Source organism: Corvus hawaiiensis, chromosome 3, assembly GCF_020740725.1.
Source record: "Corvus hawaiiensis isolate bCorHaw1 chromosome 3, bCorHaw1.pri.cur, whole genome shotgun sequence".
Lineage (NCBI taxonomy): Eukaryota > Metazoa > Chordata > Aves > Passeriformes > Corvidae > Corvus > Corvus hawaiiensis.
In genome coordinates this window covers 2,243,544-2,259,388 of record NC_063215.1, presented here as the reverse complement: position 1 = coordinate 2,259,388, position 15,845 = coordinate 2,243,544, and the positions used below count along the sequence as shown (strand labels likewise).

Below are 15,845 nucleotides of genomic sequence, written 5' to 3'. Positions count from 1 at the left end.
GTTTTAAAGTGTTTGAAACAGGCTATTTCCTGAGGCTGAGCAGGGCACGAGAGAGGCCGGGGTCTGATGTAGTTTGGTGCTGCCGTCCTCCTCTCCCTTCAGACAGTTCTGGGATTTTAAGTCATACATGAAATGTCACCCTTTGCATTGACCAGGAGGACTGTCTCTGTGCAGATCCCAGGGAAGAATACAGATCCCTCCATTTTTTAAGCATGAATTTTGCACCCTCAACCATGTGGATTTGTGGTACCTCTCTGTCTGTGGCTGTCCCAGCAGCTGCCCTCATACATCTGGTTGTTGTGAGGTGATCCATAACAGGATGTTGCCATGGTGTTGGTAGATTTACTCCAGACCACAAAATATCCTCTGGTAACTCCGTAGAGATTTTAGAAGTGAGATGACAGACTGAATGCTGACAGGGGCACATCTGAGGGACCAGCACCTCATTGTCTCTGTGCCACTCAGCCACAGGAAACCACTGGAGACTGGTGCCACTGGTCTCTGCCAGGGATCAGAGTATTTTCACAGTGTAGCCAGTCAAGGCTAAGAGAAACTTACTTCAATCACCAAGGATAATTCCCCACTTTCTCCATTACCTGGAGAAACATTTTCCTCTTCCCAGAAGAGCAGCTCCTGAAAGCATCCAACACTAAATGCTTCTTATGGTAGGTTAAAGGCTTTTACAGGCAATTTGCTTCAGTGCAGTGGTGGACAACTCTCCACATTGTGTGGCCTTTTGTTGCTTACGACTTCCCAACAAAGACCTTGAAGGCTTTGTTTGTTTCCTGAAGCACGGAGTGCTTTCAGCCAGCGTGTGCTGGAATTACAGTTATCGCTCTGGTCCTGTGCTGTGGTCTTGGCAAGAGCTGCCCTTAATCCTTTCTTCAGTATCTTAAATTATGGAGGAGTTCACTGACTTAGTAGATATAACAATAAATTAAATTCCTTTAAACAAATTGATCAAAGAAACTTGACCAATTTCCATAAATCTTTGGAAATTGGTTTGAATTAGCCTTTGATTTAGCATTGGTTTAATATACAAAAAAAAATCCTATTCTTCTTACGCATTTGGCAGCTGTGCTGCTTCCTGCCTTAGTTCATGTTGCTAAGGAAGATTTATTTCCCAGAAGTTAGCCATCCCTCTTCCAGCCTGTGACATTATAGTTCACTTCTTCCCTTGACAACGCCGGCCAGCTGACTTGCAGTGTCTGTGAGGAGCAGAATGGATGGATCTTACTTTGGTGTAAAACATCTTAAATACTTCCGTGGAGGGGATTTCAAAGAGCTCTGCAATGTCAGCTTGTGTATCCCTGCCAGGGCACTCGGGAGGGAAGTGGGATTGAAGGCAGGGAAGCTGAGCTGCAGGGAGACGTGCTCTTGAAAAAGACCAGGGGCAAAAATCAGGGCAGAGCCATCCCTGCTTGTGTTCTGATACCTGCATTTTAATCACCAGATTGTTTCAGATTATTAGGATAATATTCAGGTTATTAGGATATGAAAAATGGACACTGATCCAAGATCCCAGTCCTCTCTACCAATGCTGGAGGTGCATTTCATGTTGACATCTCAGATCAGCCAGCATCTTTCATCAGTGGAGAAAATACCTCAAGAGTTGTGATAACACCTTGATCACAGCTACTTCTTTGATGCAAGGGCTGGACAGAACAGCAACAAAGAGAGCTGGAGGAGAGCAGTCCTTGGGGTGAGGCAGAGTGGGAAGTGTATCTCTGCTCCTCAGCAGGCAGAAAGTCTTGCTCCTCACTTTGAAGCACCAGGCACGTTGAAAATAAAAATTTATAAGGGTAAAATATAAGATCTGGAGAATGCAAATGGTTGCAGAAGCTGGTCCAGCACCAGCTGTTGTTCTGGATCCCCACAGAACATCCCACTGGTGTTTGCAGGTTGCTGCCAGCCCCGCTGAAGGACGCGGTGGAGGTGTCCATGTGGAGGAAGTGTTACACCATGCCAGAGGTGAACGCAGCCCTCAGCAAGATCCAGCTGGTGGGCTATTCCCAGAAAATCGTGAGTACCTGGACAGCTGCCCTCAGGGCAACACCAACAACTGTTCCCCAGCTCTTTTTCCCCTCTAGATCCTGTGTAGGATTTAGTTACCCTAACCTAAGCAAGCAAGACAGGATTATACCCTCAGTCTGCCTCCCAGGAAGGGCTCTTGTTTGGTGAAATCAGGGAATATCCATTTGTTTCTCCTCTTGGGGAGGCCAATTTTAAGGTGGCATGCCCTCAAATTTGGAGCTGATGGCTGGCCCACTGAGAGCTGGGAGGATGCAGGGAGTGAATGTATCCTCTCTGTCTCTAAGCCACATCCCCTTCCCAGCTCCCCTATCTCACTTCTGGGAATCTTTTGAGTGCTTTAGCCTCCACTTTGTTTCGTACTGTAAATTGGGGATTGTAAACAAAACCTAATGGTTCAATGGGAACTTGAGATGCTCCTTTCCCAGGGCTCCCAGCTAACAGTTATTGTCTGTAATGCTGTTGACTATAATCCAGTGTAGTTTCCAGAATGAACTGAACCAACAATTCCATAGTCTGCAGATCCCGTATGGATTGTAGGCAGCGAGTGGACCATGATCCCTGCTCTTGTGTGAGCCATGATACCTGGTTTTGTTGCTCAGAGGTCATAAAAAATAAAAATATGGGTTAAAGTAAGTTGTGACTCCTCATTATCCATGGATTTTGAGTGTCATTTTTGACTGTCCTCACAGTGTGGATGCATCTCCCCCAATTCTAGATCTGTGCATCTGAACCAATCTTTCTTTTATAGTTACTGGGGGAAAAAACCCATATTTTTTCTCTTCCCAAGCTAACTTTTCAAATAATCAGACTTTAGAGCCTTGGCTTATACACTCTGAGGGATGAAGGCCCCCTGCCTTGTTTTTCAAGGCATCCAAATATGTATTGAAATACTAGAAAAATTACTAGTATTGCATGAATCAGATGCTTGTTCTGTTATTCAGTAACCAGAAGGTGGATTACATTAGGGAGGTCTGTACATGAAGGCTGATTTTCCTTTCTCCAAACAAGTGTACCACATTCCTGGGTACAGATAAAGGAATACACTTCCTAATGACACCTGGAAAGGAGGCAACTGTCTGGTTGCTTACACTGAAACTAAAATGTGGCTTGAGTTTGCAGGGTGTTGTTTCTAAATCACCAGCAGTTAGCATTTAAAAGAAATAAAGTTAGAAAGTGAGTGAGTTTGAGGTTAAATTTGTTTCCCACAGTAAAATTTGCAACTCAAGCAGAGTTTTATGTCAGTAGAGAAATACTTGTCCTTCCTTCTTGCCTGCTGGCCAATACCAATTTACTTTGGCTAAACAAGAATAGAGTCTTCAAAAATGTAAAGCTCCCACAAACTTCTTCAGTAGAGCAGAGTCAGGCAGAGCATCAAGACCCTGGTTGATTCCTTCATTTTGAGGCATTGTTCAGTGTGAACTCAGATGCCATAAAATCCACGCAGAAGAGAGACTTTATGGAGGCTCTGCCTCAGGAAAAGCTTATCTCAGAACGTGTGTCCTGTTAGACATGGGTAGGTAAAACCAGCAGATGTAATTCTCAGCAGAACAGCTTCACAAAGGCTTTGAGCAGCAGAACTGCTTTTAAATTCATCTCACTGATGATAAAATGACCTGTCCTGACTTCTTTTGGGGTTCTCTCAAGTTAATGTCTCTCACTGTGTGTTTCAGGAGCTGTTTGGTGCTGTGCAGGTCACCCCTCTGAGCTCGGGCTACGCTCTTGGGAGTTCCAATTGGATTATCCAGTCACACTATGAAAAGGTTTCTTATGTTTCAGGATCTTCTCTGCTTACAACACACCCTCAGGTACAGCCCCTGACTTTTCTTAGTCTCTTTAGGGGGAACTGTCTCTGCTCAAAAAAAGGGGTTATTCCAGCTGGGATCAGGTTTAGGATAGAGGCCATACTAAGGTAACTGTGTTATCAGTGCCTGGACTTAATGGTCATTGATAAGACATATCCTGACAAGTGACAGGTATCAATAGTTGCTAAGGAAAGATAACTAAAATTCTTTGTTATTGTTGATTTGATGTTAACTTAAAACTGTGAAATTATCTTTCAATCTAAAGAGGAAATTTTCAACAGAGTTAAACAAAAGAGCATTAGTGACTTTTTTTAAAAATCCATATTTGACTGAAGAGTCTTCACAGACAGCTCACAGACTGCTTTATATCACTTCTGAAACATCCTTCCTTGGGAGAAATGATAGCTCACTGGCTGCCAACTTTTCCACCCTGCTCTGCTAAGGGCAAAGTCTTTATAGTGCTGTAGATGTAATTTCCAGTAAATTAATTCTCTCTAGATCCATAAATTCTTAGTGCAAAGAATGGCTTGAAGTTCGCAGTGCCGTGTGCTTCAGAAGTTGTCAAAATAGTTAAAAGCATTATTGCAGGAGGTATTTAAAAATAATTTAGAAGATGTGTCAGGTTTTTGATCAGTAAGTGATTTCCCCCAAGGTGGGTGTCTGCTGGAGAGCTTTGCTTCTGAGCATCCCTCACTTAAAAGCTTGTTCTCAGCTGAGAAACTACAGCAGATAAATGATCCTTAATAGTAGGGCCATTCTTAGGTGTACAAAATGTATCAGAGCCTCTAAATCCCTGTTTCTAATCAGCCTCATTCCATCCTGGGCTGTGTTCTCTCCTCCCCTCCTGGAGAAGGAGCAGCAAGATTTGACAATGTGTGAATGGAATATTCCTGTGAGGACAAACTTTGCCCTGTATGGAGTAATTTGGTAACTGGGAATGTTTTCTCCTCATTGACATGAAATGGTGATTCAGTTTATGAGGTCAGACTGGCCAGGCTTCATCATTTCCCAAAGGTGAACGTTTCTCTGGAAGCTTCTGGTAAAATCCCTGTTTTTAAGGAAATTAACTCCCAGTGGCAGGGAATGGGGTGTGAGTGAACCGTTCATGGACTGTGGGCTGCACTCCCTGCAGAGGTGGGAGCAGTCAGACAGGGCAGTTTGAGCTTTAAAAGTGCAGGAAAAGGTTCTGTGAACCTCCCTGAAACCTGAGGGACCTCCATTTGCCAGCAGGAGATGGAACCTGGATTATCCATTCTGCTGATGGTGTTGTTTGTCCCACGTGCTTTCCAGAACCTCATTTTTTACCATCCAGTCCCTTCACTTTGATCATTTTATCCTAACACATCTTTAGAAGGAATAGCTTAACAGATAGTTAAAATCACATTCAGTTTGTACTTTCCTTGTTATTTACCACATCACAGATGTTACCCCATACCATCATTGTCTTGCGTTTGCTTCCAGATGCTTTTTGAAGACAATGGATAGTTTCTGCCCTGGGGTTGATCCCTGTGAGCACCAGCACAGGCTGCTGCAATCTGGTGTTCCTGTATATGGGGTTTGGGAGCTGCCAAGCAGCTCTTCATCATCTCTTTGATGTTTGACAGACAATATGTAATGATAACAATATCTTGAGTGGCACATAGTCAGAATTGTGAGCAAGAAATCATTTTTTCCTCAGGGAGTGAAAAGTTGTTTGTCCATCCTGTTTCTCCATAGGATCATGGTGAGCAGTTCATCGTGAAATTCCCGTTTTTTATCAGTGTGAGCAAACAGTCACTGGTTTTTGTTTTAAAAAGGATGTCCTTTGAACATATCCAAAGTTTCTTTCCCAATGAATTGGGAGTTAGGCCTGGCACCATTAACTGTTCCCTGTTCTTCTGACAGATAGTTCCTATTGAAATTCTGCCTCCCCCTCTCCTGAGGCTGGAATTGACACCGTTGCCACTGAAGTGGAGAACAGGAGTTGACAGCACAGGTTCAGACATGTCACTAAAAGCCTTTTAAGACATATTCTTTACATTAACCCACGAAAATCAATGCAGGCCCTCTCAGTGCAATGGCACCTGAAATTATGTGGATCTAATATGCCATAATCATTATGTACATTATCACAGGCAGATTCCATATTATTTTTTATTGCATTATTGGCATTTCATTTTCATGGACACACTACAGAGAGTCAAAGATTGTGATAAATCTCACATGTCAGGTCTGATCCTACAAGGGGGTGCACAGTTTAAACTTCTGTCAGAGTTGATACGAAATTCCCCTGCATGTTTAACAGAGCAGGGTCCTTCTCAACTGCTTCAGAATGGCTCTGGAGAGCTATGAGCAGGGGAATTGACCTTACAGTGGTCTTGGAGGTTCAGCAGAGGAAGTCTCTTCATCTGTCTCTTCTGGCAGAAATCTCTCCTGGTTGGTGAGACTGCAGAGAGTTGTTTATTGAGAGTAAATAACCATGAAATACCACACAGCTGCCAGCAGTTGCCCCCTTTTGCTTGATCAGTAGCTGTGGGAAGGGCATCCCAACCCAGAGTGAGGCTCAAAGTTACCTTTTCACCATCTGCAGAGAGAGAAGTGAATTTTACCCTGTCAAGATGGGATCAGGCTAAATTTTCAGTATCAAGAATATGTATTGAGTATCAGACTAAAGTGTAATTTCTGAATATCTACTTTCTGTTTGCTGATGCAGAGAGATGGGTTTGCGTTTTCGTTCTGCTTTAATAAAATACCAGTATAAAACAAATTAGGTTTGCACAGATGGAGGAATGTGAAGTGTAAAGTGTTTGGTGATATCTATCATGTCCTGCCTGGAGAAACTCTCCCATTCCTAATTTTATTTCCCTGTGCTCTGTTCCAGCCTATGGACCAGGCTTCTCTTAAAAACAGCGACGTTCTCATCCTGACGGGGCTGACCCAAATCCCCACTGCCAACCCCGATGGGATGGTGGGAGAGTTCTGCAGCAACCTGGGTAGGTCACAGAGAGAAATCTCCTGCCTGTTTTATCATCTTACTCATGGCTTTGGGTGGGAAATAATTCTGAGATTCCTGGAACTGAATAAGTTGTCCAGCTATAGCTCCTGGCATAAAACTACCTGTTTAGATTTTACGATGTGCTCCTGATGTCATTAATACAGTAAGTGCTTGGAGAGACACAAGTTGTACCTAAAATGTTTTGGAATGGAACAGGTATAATGAGATTTAATCATCTGCTGCCCCTGGTTTGCTAAGTATGTCACTTGGCTGCCAACAGGCTACATGTTGCCTGGGCTTTGGATATTGTTCCCAGCTGAGATATTACTATTTCCTTCCTGTGTATCAGCCAGAGTGAAATCTTTACATGCTTTTTTATGACTTTCAGTTTTGAAAACAAGCACATCTGCTTCCCTTCTTACACCTGACTTTTAAATATATCAAAAGCAAACAGCACAATCTCTGTTTAAAAAAAAAAAGTCATGATATATTTATAGACCCCCAGAAATATAAAACCTAATCAGACGCTTTCACAGCTGGAAAAGCTGATAATTGCAAAGCTGTGATATCAGTGTGAATGGCAGCATTTTCCAGCCTGTTTGGAATGTCACATCCAGTGCCGTTCTCTCCTTTTCTCCCCTTCCCCCTGCTCAGTTCCTCTGTGCTCTCATCCTTCTTTCATCAAACCACTTTCCATGTCCTGCTCTGTGTTGCCTGTTCTTTTATCAGAGATCTTCCCTTTATTTTAAATTCACTACTTTTTACAAATAAAAATAAAAAGCTTGTGATGGGAGGATCCTGACAAAGGTTACCAAAAGACATGACAAGACTAAATCAGACTAAATTCCTGGTCTGGTGGAATGGGTCCCTGCTCATGGCACGGGGTTGGAACTGGATGATCCCTAAGGTCCCTTCCAACCCAACCCATTCAATGATCCTAAATATCTGTTAGTAGAGCACGTTTTGGCATTTTATAAGAATGATAATCATGGGTTTTACTAAAGATCCTCTCTGCCAGCATCCTGGCTCCAACAGGGACTGGGTACAGATACCTGGAGAAGAGTAGGAGAGCAGGGTGAGATTATAGGGTACTTTCCTCTCATAATCTTTTAAGTATTTTTATTTCAGGAATTTCCTGAATTAATCATGATTGTGTAGTTAATGATGTTCAGTGGTTTTGTTCAATTCAACCTCCCCTTGAAACTGTGTTAACACCTGTGACTTCCCTTCCTAAATGTGTGTTTTTACATGTGTGTGTGTGTATTTCATCTGTGTTTTCATTGTTTTTAAACACTGTGAATTTTATTACCCTGTGAGCTGCCACAGATCAGCCCTGGTGACCTTGTTTTGGTCAATCCAGATGTGCTGCCCTTCTCTGTCCCTCCTGGACCTTCACTGAGGTCACTGTCCCCCTGACAGACGGTGGCACAATCCCCTCCTATCATGCTGAGTAAACAAGAGTGAGACTGTTAATTAAAATGCTTTTAAAAATTAAAGTCTTCGAGCTGTAGTTGGGCCAAAGCAGAATCCAGATGTTGACTGTGTATAAATAAACGTGTTACATGTGTCAGTGCAGGTGGCTGTTTGTCTGCACAACTTGTTCTGGGTTACAGAAACATTCTGAACTATTTTCAGGGTTTTGCAGGTCCTCAGTTTCTGTCGTGAATGAGACAAACTCAGAGAAATGAGAAAATCATTAAAGACCAAAGGAGGATACATGCTTAAAATAATGCCGTTGTAAGGATGTGGAATTTGAGTGGTACTTGCCAAAAACCAGCAATCTGAGGAAATTAAATAATTCTATATTAATGCAGTTCTAGGACTGTCTTTTACATGACACCAGCCATATTTATGTACTCAACATCAGGAAAAGAAAATAGAGAATCAGTTTTCTTTCAAAGAGGTAGAAAAATCCAAAAGCAATGTGTTACTGGGAAAATCAATTGAGTAGGCCGGCTGAGCATAGCAGTTTTCATCTGGTTGTGCCCATTTCCAAAATGTTCAGGGGAGTGCACCAGCAGCTCAGAATACTCAAGGTAAAAACTGTAAAGCAGACCAAAATTTACCAACACTGTGTATGAAGAGGTAGCAGCATGTTTGTGAAGGAGTGATGTGAAGCACAGAAATGGAAGTGTGAAAATTGCACCTCAATCTCTGTTTTCATCCCAGCATGTGGAGCTGCAGCCTTGATTCCCAGGATTCCTGTCACACTGATTTCCTCCCCACCCTGTGTGTGCAGCACTGAACCCACACGCTGTCCCACCTCCAGCTTCCTCTCAGTTTACCCCACACCCCTTTTTTCCCTGCTCAGCACTGCAGTACCAGCACTCTGCAGCTCAAGGAGAGCAGTTTTATTTCCACATTGCCCTGGGCACCAGCAGCAAAGCTGCCAGTCTGTCTGTGGGGACAGTTGGTGATATTTTGTGTGAGTGTGAGGCTGTGTGTGTTTATAGAGCAGAAAAGAGCACAGTTTGCTTTTTAGGTGCCAACTTGACCTTGTGGTGGCAGCTGTTGGGAAAGCAAGGATCTCTTTGTGAGTTGTAAATTGTACAACTTGTTATGGAGCTACTGAAGGAGACTAAATTTGAAATGCCAAGATTATTATACAACTTTTATCAAGAGAGAGCATCCATCAGTCATCGAGATAAATTGGGCTTTAAACAGCTTTCAGATAGATGTGTCCTCTTACTGACAACTTTGTAATGCTGCAGAGAGCCATATTGGACCTGCTGCTTGTGTGGAAAGCAATATGCTTGGAAAGGTTTTCCCCCTTGTTTTGCAGAAGCTGGGAGGAAACTCTTATCCCTTTGTGGAATCTGGGATCCCTGGTCTGGTGGGCACCTGGCTGGAACCGTTCTCCACTCCCTAGATTGTGATTTTATATCCATTATTGCTCACCAGCTCTGTAGTTTTGCTGGGGACAGAAACTCAAGCTGGCACCTCCTCCAAGACTTTACCCTCCGATATTTCCTCTGTGGCCGCAGGAATCTTGAACTTGTGCTTGTTTTCAGCAGAAAAGGCTTGAGGTTTCCAGAGAACCAGTGGTTGTGAGGAAGGGAGAGCTGGGAATTCAGGCTGTATTGGGTTTGGCATGGCCAAGTTTTGGTAGTGTGGGGCTACAGGGGTGGTTTCTGTGAGGGGTTTCCAGAAGTTTCCCCCATCCCAGCTGGCTCCAGGATGGACCCACTGCTGGCCAAGGCCAAGCCCATCAGAGGCTCTGGGATAACAGCAAAGAAGGATAAAGTTACTGTGCAGGAGTAATGGCAGCCAGGGAAGAGGAGAGTGAGGATATGTGAGGAACTGCCCTCAGACCCCCAGGGCAGTGCAAGAGGAGGGGCAGGAGCTGCTCCAGGCACCAGAGCTGGGATTCCCAGCCCAGGGAGAAGCAGCTGTGCCCCTGCAGCCCATGGGGGAGCAGAGATCCACCTGCAGCCCCTGGAGACCCCACACTGGAGCAGAGGGACGCCTGCAGGAGGCTGTGACCCCATGGGAAATCCACACTGGAGCAGGGTCCTGGCAGGACCTGTGCCCTGTGGAGAGAGGAATAATAAATTAAACTAATTTCCACAAGTCAATTTTGTCCATGATGGTAATTTAGTCATTGATCCCTCCTCGGTTTTAACTCTCCCCACAAGCTTTTTGTTACATTTTCTCCCCTGCCCAGCTGAGTGATAGAGCAGCTTTGGTGGGCACCCAGCCTCCAGTCAAGGGCAAAGCACTGCCAAGGAATGGAGCTCACATTTTTTGTGGCCTCAACACATTCTTTATTCTGCATCCCATCCCTGGCCTGTGCACCATTCCTGCTGCAGTGGGTGTAGGTGCTTTCCTTTCCTCTGCAGCATTTTTGGGTGCGTAATGACTCAATGCAAATTCGGGTCCTGGAGCCAAAGCCTCAACTTCCACCTCCAGATGGCTTTGAAAATGTTGTTCTTAACCTCCTCAATGCTCTCTTCACGTCCTGTTTGCAGCTGGGACAGTTTAGATTTGCTCATGTGAGGGGGATAATGCCACACATTGCTGGGATGTTTGGGAACATCTCGAGTTCTAGACAAATGTGAACTATTGCTATTCATATCCACAAATATTTTGATGGTATAGTCTGTATATGGCCTGGAGAAATAAATCCACTACCCTGCAGTTGTATTACAAGTGATCTAGGGCCCCTTGTTTATCCCCAGTTGTTGATAGCACCATGTCATAGGCATTGACTGCTACAAGGAGTAAAACAACCACAAATGCATGTGAAAAATCCTACCAGGCTGGGCCTCTCCCTGAACTCTGTAAAACATTCAGCCAGAAAAATCTTCCTTGAGGAAGATTTTGCCCCATCAGAGGCAAAAAGACCCTTAAAATGCTACATTCATACCCCAACAAAACTCAGCAAGAAATAGAAATGAAGGAAGTGATTTTGGGGGGATGCAATATTTGTATTTTCAGGCTCTTCCACAGCTTGTTGTGGAATGCTTGGTGTGTCATGTTACTGCTGCTGCACTGCTATTAAAAATAGATGGTTTTACCCCATGACCACAGGTGAAATTGCTCACTGAGCTGAACAAATATTTCTCCTTTCCCAGAAGGTGCAGCATTTTTGTAATTCATTCTGCCAAAAGAGCACAATGTTTGCTCTCTGCTTGCTTTTGCTATTGTGCTCAGATCTGTCTCAATTACAGAGTAAACTTATTTTTCCTTTTTCTTCTCCTCATTTTTATCTAGTCCCATGCTGTCTGCAAGTTTTAAATTGTTCTTGTTATATGGAAAGGACAGAAATATTTAGAGTTTTTAAAAAGGACAAACATTCCATCACCCATTTCTAGCTCTGAGGGCTGTTTGAAGTAACCACAACCTTCAGCCTTTCGTCTGAAATCCAAGCACAGAACAGCTCACCGTGTGCAGTGCTTTTGGTTGAGGCCTGGGAGCTGTTGTCCTTCCCCTCTGGGGGACAGCTGAGGAACGGAGCAAGGTTTATTTTGATGTTGAGGTGGTTTGTGTCACTCTTTATCCTCCTGTGCCAGTGCACGGCCGCCCTCTCCTGTCAGGAGTTTTCCATGTGCTCAGGCTGTCATGTGCCCCCAGCTAAAGGAGTGGAATCGCTTCATTGAGCTTGGAGAAGACAGAAAATAAATGTATTTAATAATCAGCGGTTTTCTTCCCAATTCCTGTGCATAGTTTGTTGTGCTAATTCGTGCAAAAGCTGCTTTATTTAATATTTGGATGAAAGAAATTTATTAAAAGTTTAAATACGAACCCAGTGAATTGATTTGTCTCATTGTCTCTCCCTCAGCCATGACTGTCCGGAATGGGGGAAATGTGCTGGTTCCCTGTTACCCCTCTGGAGTGATCTACGACCTGCTGGAGTGCCTCTATCAGTACATTGACTCTGCAGGACTCTCCAACGTCCCCTTTTATTTCATCTCACCTGTTGCCAACAGCTCCCTGGAGTTCTCCCAGATCTTTGCTGAGTGGTAGGTGTCCCAGGGCAGCCCCAAGTGCAGCCTCAGCTGTGGGAAGAGGCAGGTGCAGGTTATCTCTACCTGACAGATTCTAAAATACACCTGATTGGGATTGTGAGCACGTTCCTCGAGTCACCGGGGTGGGTGGGTGTAAGAACGTGTTCTATAATTAGGGAAGGATGATTTCCTATAGAATGTGCAAACCCAGTCTCTGCTTTTTGGTGCCTACACTAATGAGTAAATTATGTTCCTGACTTCAGTGAGTTTTAGCTGTGCCTGTTTGCAAGTCTTAGCCCCCCAAAATCTACCACGTGTCCCTGGCTAAGCAAAATAGAGTTTTCAAGCTTAATTTTGCTGAGCCGTGGCAAGAAAAGGCCAGGAGTGTCCTGGGCTGCATGAGGCAGAGCAGAGCCAGCAGGTCAGGAGAGGAGGTCCTGCTCTGCTCAGCAATGCTGAGGCCACGTGGGCAGTGTCCTGTCCAGTTCTGGGTTCCCCAGTACCAGAAGGATGTGGGATATCTGGAACAAGGCCAGCACGGGGCCATGGAGATGAGGGGAGGCTGAGGGAGCTGGGACTCTCCAGCCTGGAGAGCAGAAGGCTCAGGGGGATCTTATCATCGTGTAGAAACACCTGATGGGGAGTAATGAGGATGAGGGTTCAGTCTCTTCAGCGAGGCCCACTGGCAGAACAAATTCAAACACCTGAAATTCCATCAGGGTAGGGGATTTAAACTGCCAGAGGGCAGGGTTAGATGGGATATTGGGAAAAAAAAATACTTCCCTGTGAGGGTGGGGAGGCCCTGGCATAGGTTGCCCAGAGAAGCTGTGGCTGCTCCACCCCTGCAAGTGTCCAAGGCCGGGTTGGACAGGGCTTGGAGCAGCCTGGGATGGTGGAAGGTGTCCCTGACCATGGCAGGGGGTTGGAACAGGATGAGCTTTAAAGTCCTGTCCAACCCAAACCATTCCATGATTCTGTGATTCTGCAGCCTCTGTGCAGAGAGGTTGTGGAGACTTTGCTGTGGAGGTATCAAAATCCAGCTGGACACAGTCCTGGATGATCTGCTCTGCTGAGAGTGCCTGAGCAGGGCTTGGACTTGATGATCTCAGGAGGTCCCTCCCAACCCCAACCATTCTGTGATTGTGAGCCCTGGAGAGGAGAGCCCAACCACTTCCCAAATTCTTACAAATGGAGACATGCTCTAGAATATTAAATACAGTAAGGTAGCTTTTCTCTTCTTCCTCTCTGGATTTTGGAGTTCAGGAAAGAAAAGACAGGTCCTGGAAATCTTGTGTGAATTGATCCCTCAGGAGAATTGTAAAGAGGATTGAAATCTGGTGAATTTACATGGAAATGGAGGCAAAGGTTGATCTGTAAAATAGAGGTTTGGGGTCAGAACTGTGGTTGCTATTCAGGGATTCCAGCCTTGTAATTCTACTCTTTACCCAGCTAAAGGAAATGTTCTGGTCTTAGTATCCCTTACACTTTATCAAAATTACTTTGACCCAGGCTCATTTCTTTTTAATATAGTGCAAGTATGAGCCAGGCAGTGTTTCCCAGAAAAAGCCACCAGGACAGTGTCACTGCAGATCATTGTCACGTCACCCAGACCTCTGATAAACAGCTTTTTTTAGCTGCTGTAATAGGATGAATCAGGAGCCTGGGTAGAGCTCATCAACAGCTCTCAGTATCTCTGTTTTAAAGATAAGTGATTGATGGAAAATGCCAGGTCACAGTGAGCCCTGGGCCGTGGGGAGAGGTAGTTTACCAGCATTGTAGCTGCAATAATAAAATGCACAGGGGAATTGGATTAGAGTGAGCAAAAGGACCAAGTCACTGCCGAGGATGAGGCAGTGGAATTTTTCTCTTGACAGATGATTTGGCTTTGCAAAAACTGCTGAGGTCTGGCCTAGGAAATGCTGTGGATGTTGAGTTCCAGATTTGTCTTGAGCAACTCAGGAGCTCCATTCCAGTGTGTACAGAATTACCTTCAGCTGCCTTGCACCTTCTCTGTGCCATCCTGCTGTGGTTGAGGTGTTGTGTCCTGTAGGTGTTGGTCCTCTAACCAGAAGCCCTGGCAGCAGCAGGACGGATGGGTGATTTTGCACCTGGTGCCTCAGATCCCAAACCGGTTTTCTCCAGGAGTGTAACAGTAGATGGCAGCAGATGCTGCAGGATGTGCTGCACCTCTAACCCGGCTGATTTCCTTTTCTTTTAAAGGTTGTGTCATAACAAACAAACAAAGGTGTATCTTCCAGAACCTCCTTTTCCCCACGCTGAGGTGAGTTAACCATAATCTTGTTTACTTTCTGGCTCACAGTCCACACAGCGTAGCTGTTGTTTTTCTGATGAGCCCTTCTACAGCTATTTAAGTTTTGTTTAATTTGTCATAAAAGTGTTTTTTTCCCTTTGCTTTCTGTGATGAATTTGGGAGCATGGGGGAGGAATGAGTGATGGTGTTCCCTCAACTCCAAAATTACCCTGTTTATTCCATCCTATCACTTGCACAGGCTGGCCCGGTTCACTCCTTCCCCCGCAGAAGGAGATCTGGTGTGGGATGTTTGCTCTTATCAACTGCAACCACGAGCATTCCCTTTGTCCAAGCAGTTTATTTCCAAGTCTGTGAAACTAAGAGCTTGTTATCAGAGCCAGCTTAGTCATGCCAATTCCTTCCTCCCTCAACAAAGCAAGCACCATGTCTGCTGCAGGAGGAATGGTATCTTGAAAGAGAGATTTTGTATCAAAATCTAAAGTTTGCAGCACTGAGTGCTGTCAGTGGCAATTTTAAATGAAATTATTTGAGCATTGTAATGAAGCAAAGAGGAATGAGGATTCTGAATTTGGAGGATTTCCCTGCAATGTGTGGTGAGGGGATTTTGATCCTCCCTGCAACAGAATAATAATTTGAGGGGAAGTTTTAGCCAACCAGAAATTATATAAAAGTGGTATAACTGATGCCTTCAGAGTTATCTCACATATCAGGACAGGAAGTTCTCCCTTGGGAACAGGTTGTTTTTCCACTGAAGTAAACAAGAGGCAGAAACAGGACTGAGAATTTTAGCTAAATCCTACTCCTGTTAAGACATTGACCCAGAAAACTGCTTCCTTTAGTTGCTGTGGTCCAAACTGTTTGATGAGATGTGCAGAGTGAACATGGCAGGTTTAAGAGCCCAGAAATTCAATGCTTTCACAGACACTGGGTATTTTTTTCCTCTGAGATATCTCATCCAGGGACTTCTTCTGGAAACTGCCATTACCCATCATATCTATCATCTGTAGGTGCTTCAAAGGCATTGTTGGGAGTAGGATCTGACCAGGAGCCCTCACTCTTTCCAGATGCTTGAATGTGTTTCAAGCAGGATGTGCAGTGAATTATGTATAATCTGTTACCAAGAATAATGTGGACTGCAGGGCAAGCCACCTGTTCACCACTTGTTTTATAATCAAGAAATTCATTCCCACTGATAAATCAATTCCAAATTCTCTGAGCACAAGGCTCTGCAGCCTTGCTGCTGACTCTGCTCTCTGTCCATCCCTGCTTTCTGGGGTGTCCTTGTTGATCCACAGTGTCATTGGATTCACTGACAG

General features: G+C 44.5%; 1 protein-coding gene across 2 annotated transcripts in view; it reads left to right on the top strand.

Moving 5' to 3' along the window:
• The window catches only part of INTS9 (integrator complex subunit 9), a 61,858-nt gene that overhangs the window by 20,378 nt on the left and 25,635 nt on the right, over window positions 1-15,845 (top strand). For both annotated transcript variants that reach the window (XM_048296610.1, XM_048296609.1), the window contains exons 7-11: window positions 1,902-2,022; window positions 3,705-3,839; window positions 6,697-6,808; window positions 12,092-12,272; window positions 14,478-14,538. In XM_048296610.1, coding sequence (XP_048152567.1) covers window positions 1,902-2,022; window positions 3,705-3,839; window positions 6,697-6,808; window positions 12,092-12,272; window positions 14,478-14,538 — 610 coding nt within the window. The remainder of the gene's footprint in view (window positions 1-1,901; window positions 2,023-3,704; window positions 3,840-6,696; window positions 6,809-12,091; window positions 12,273-14,477; window positions 14,539-15,845) is intronic.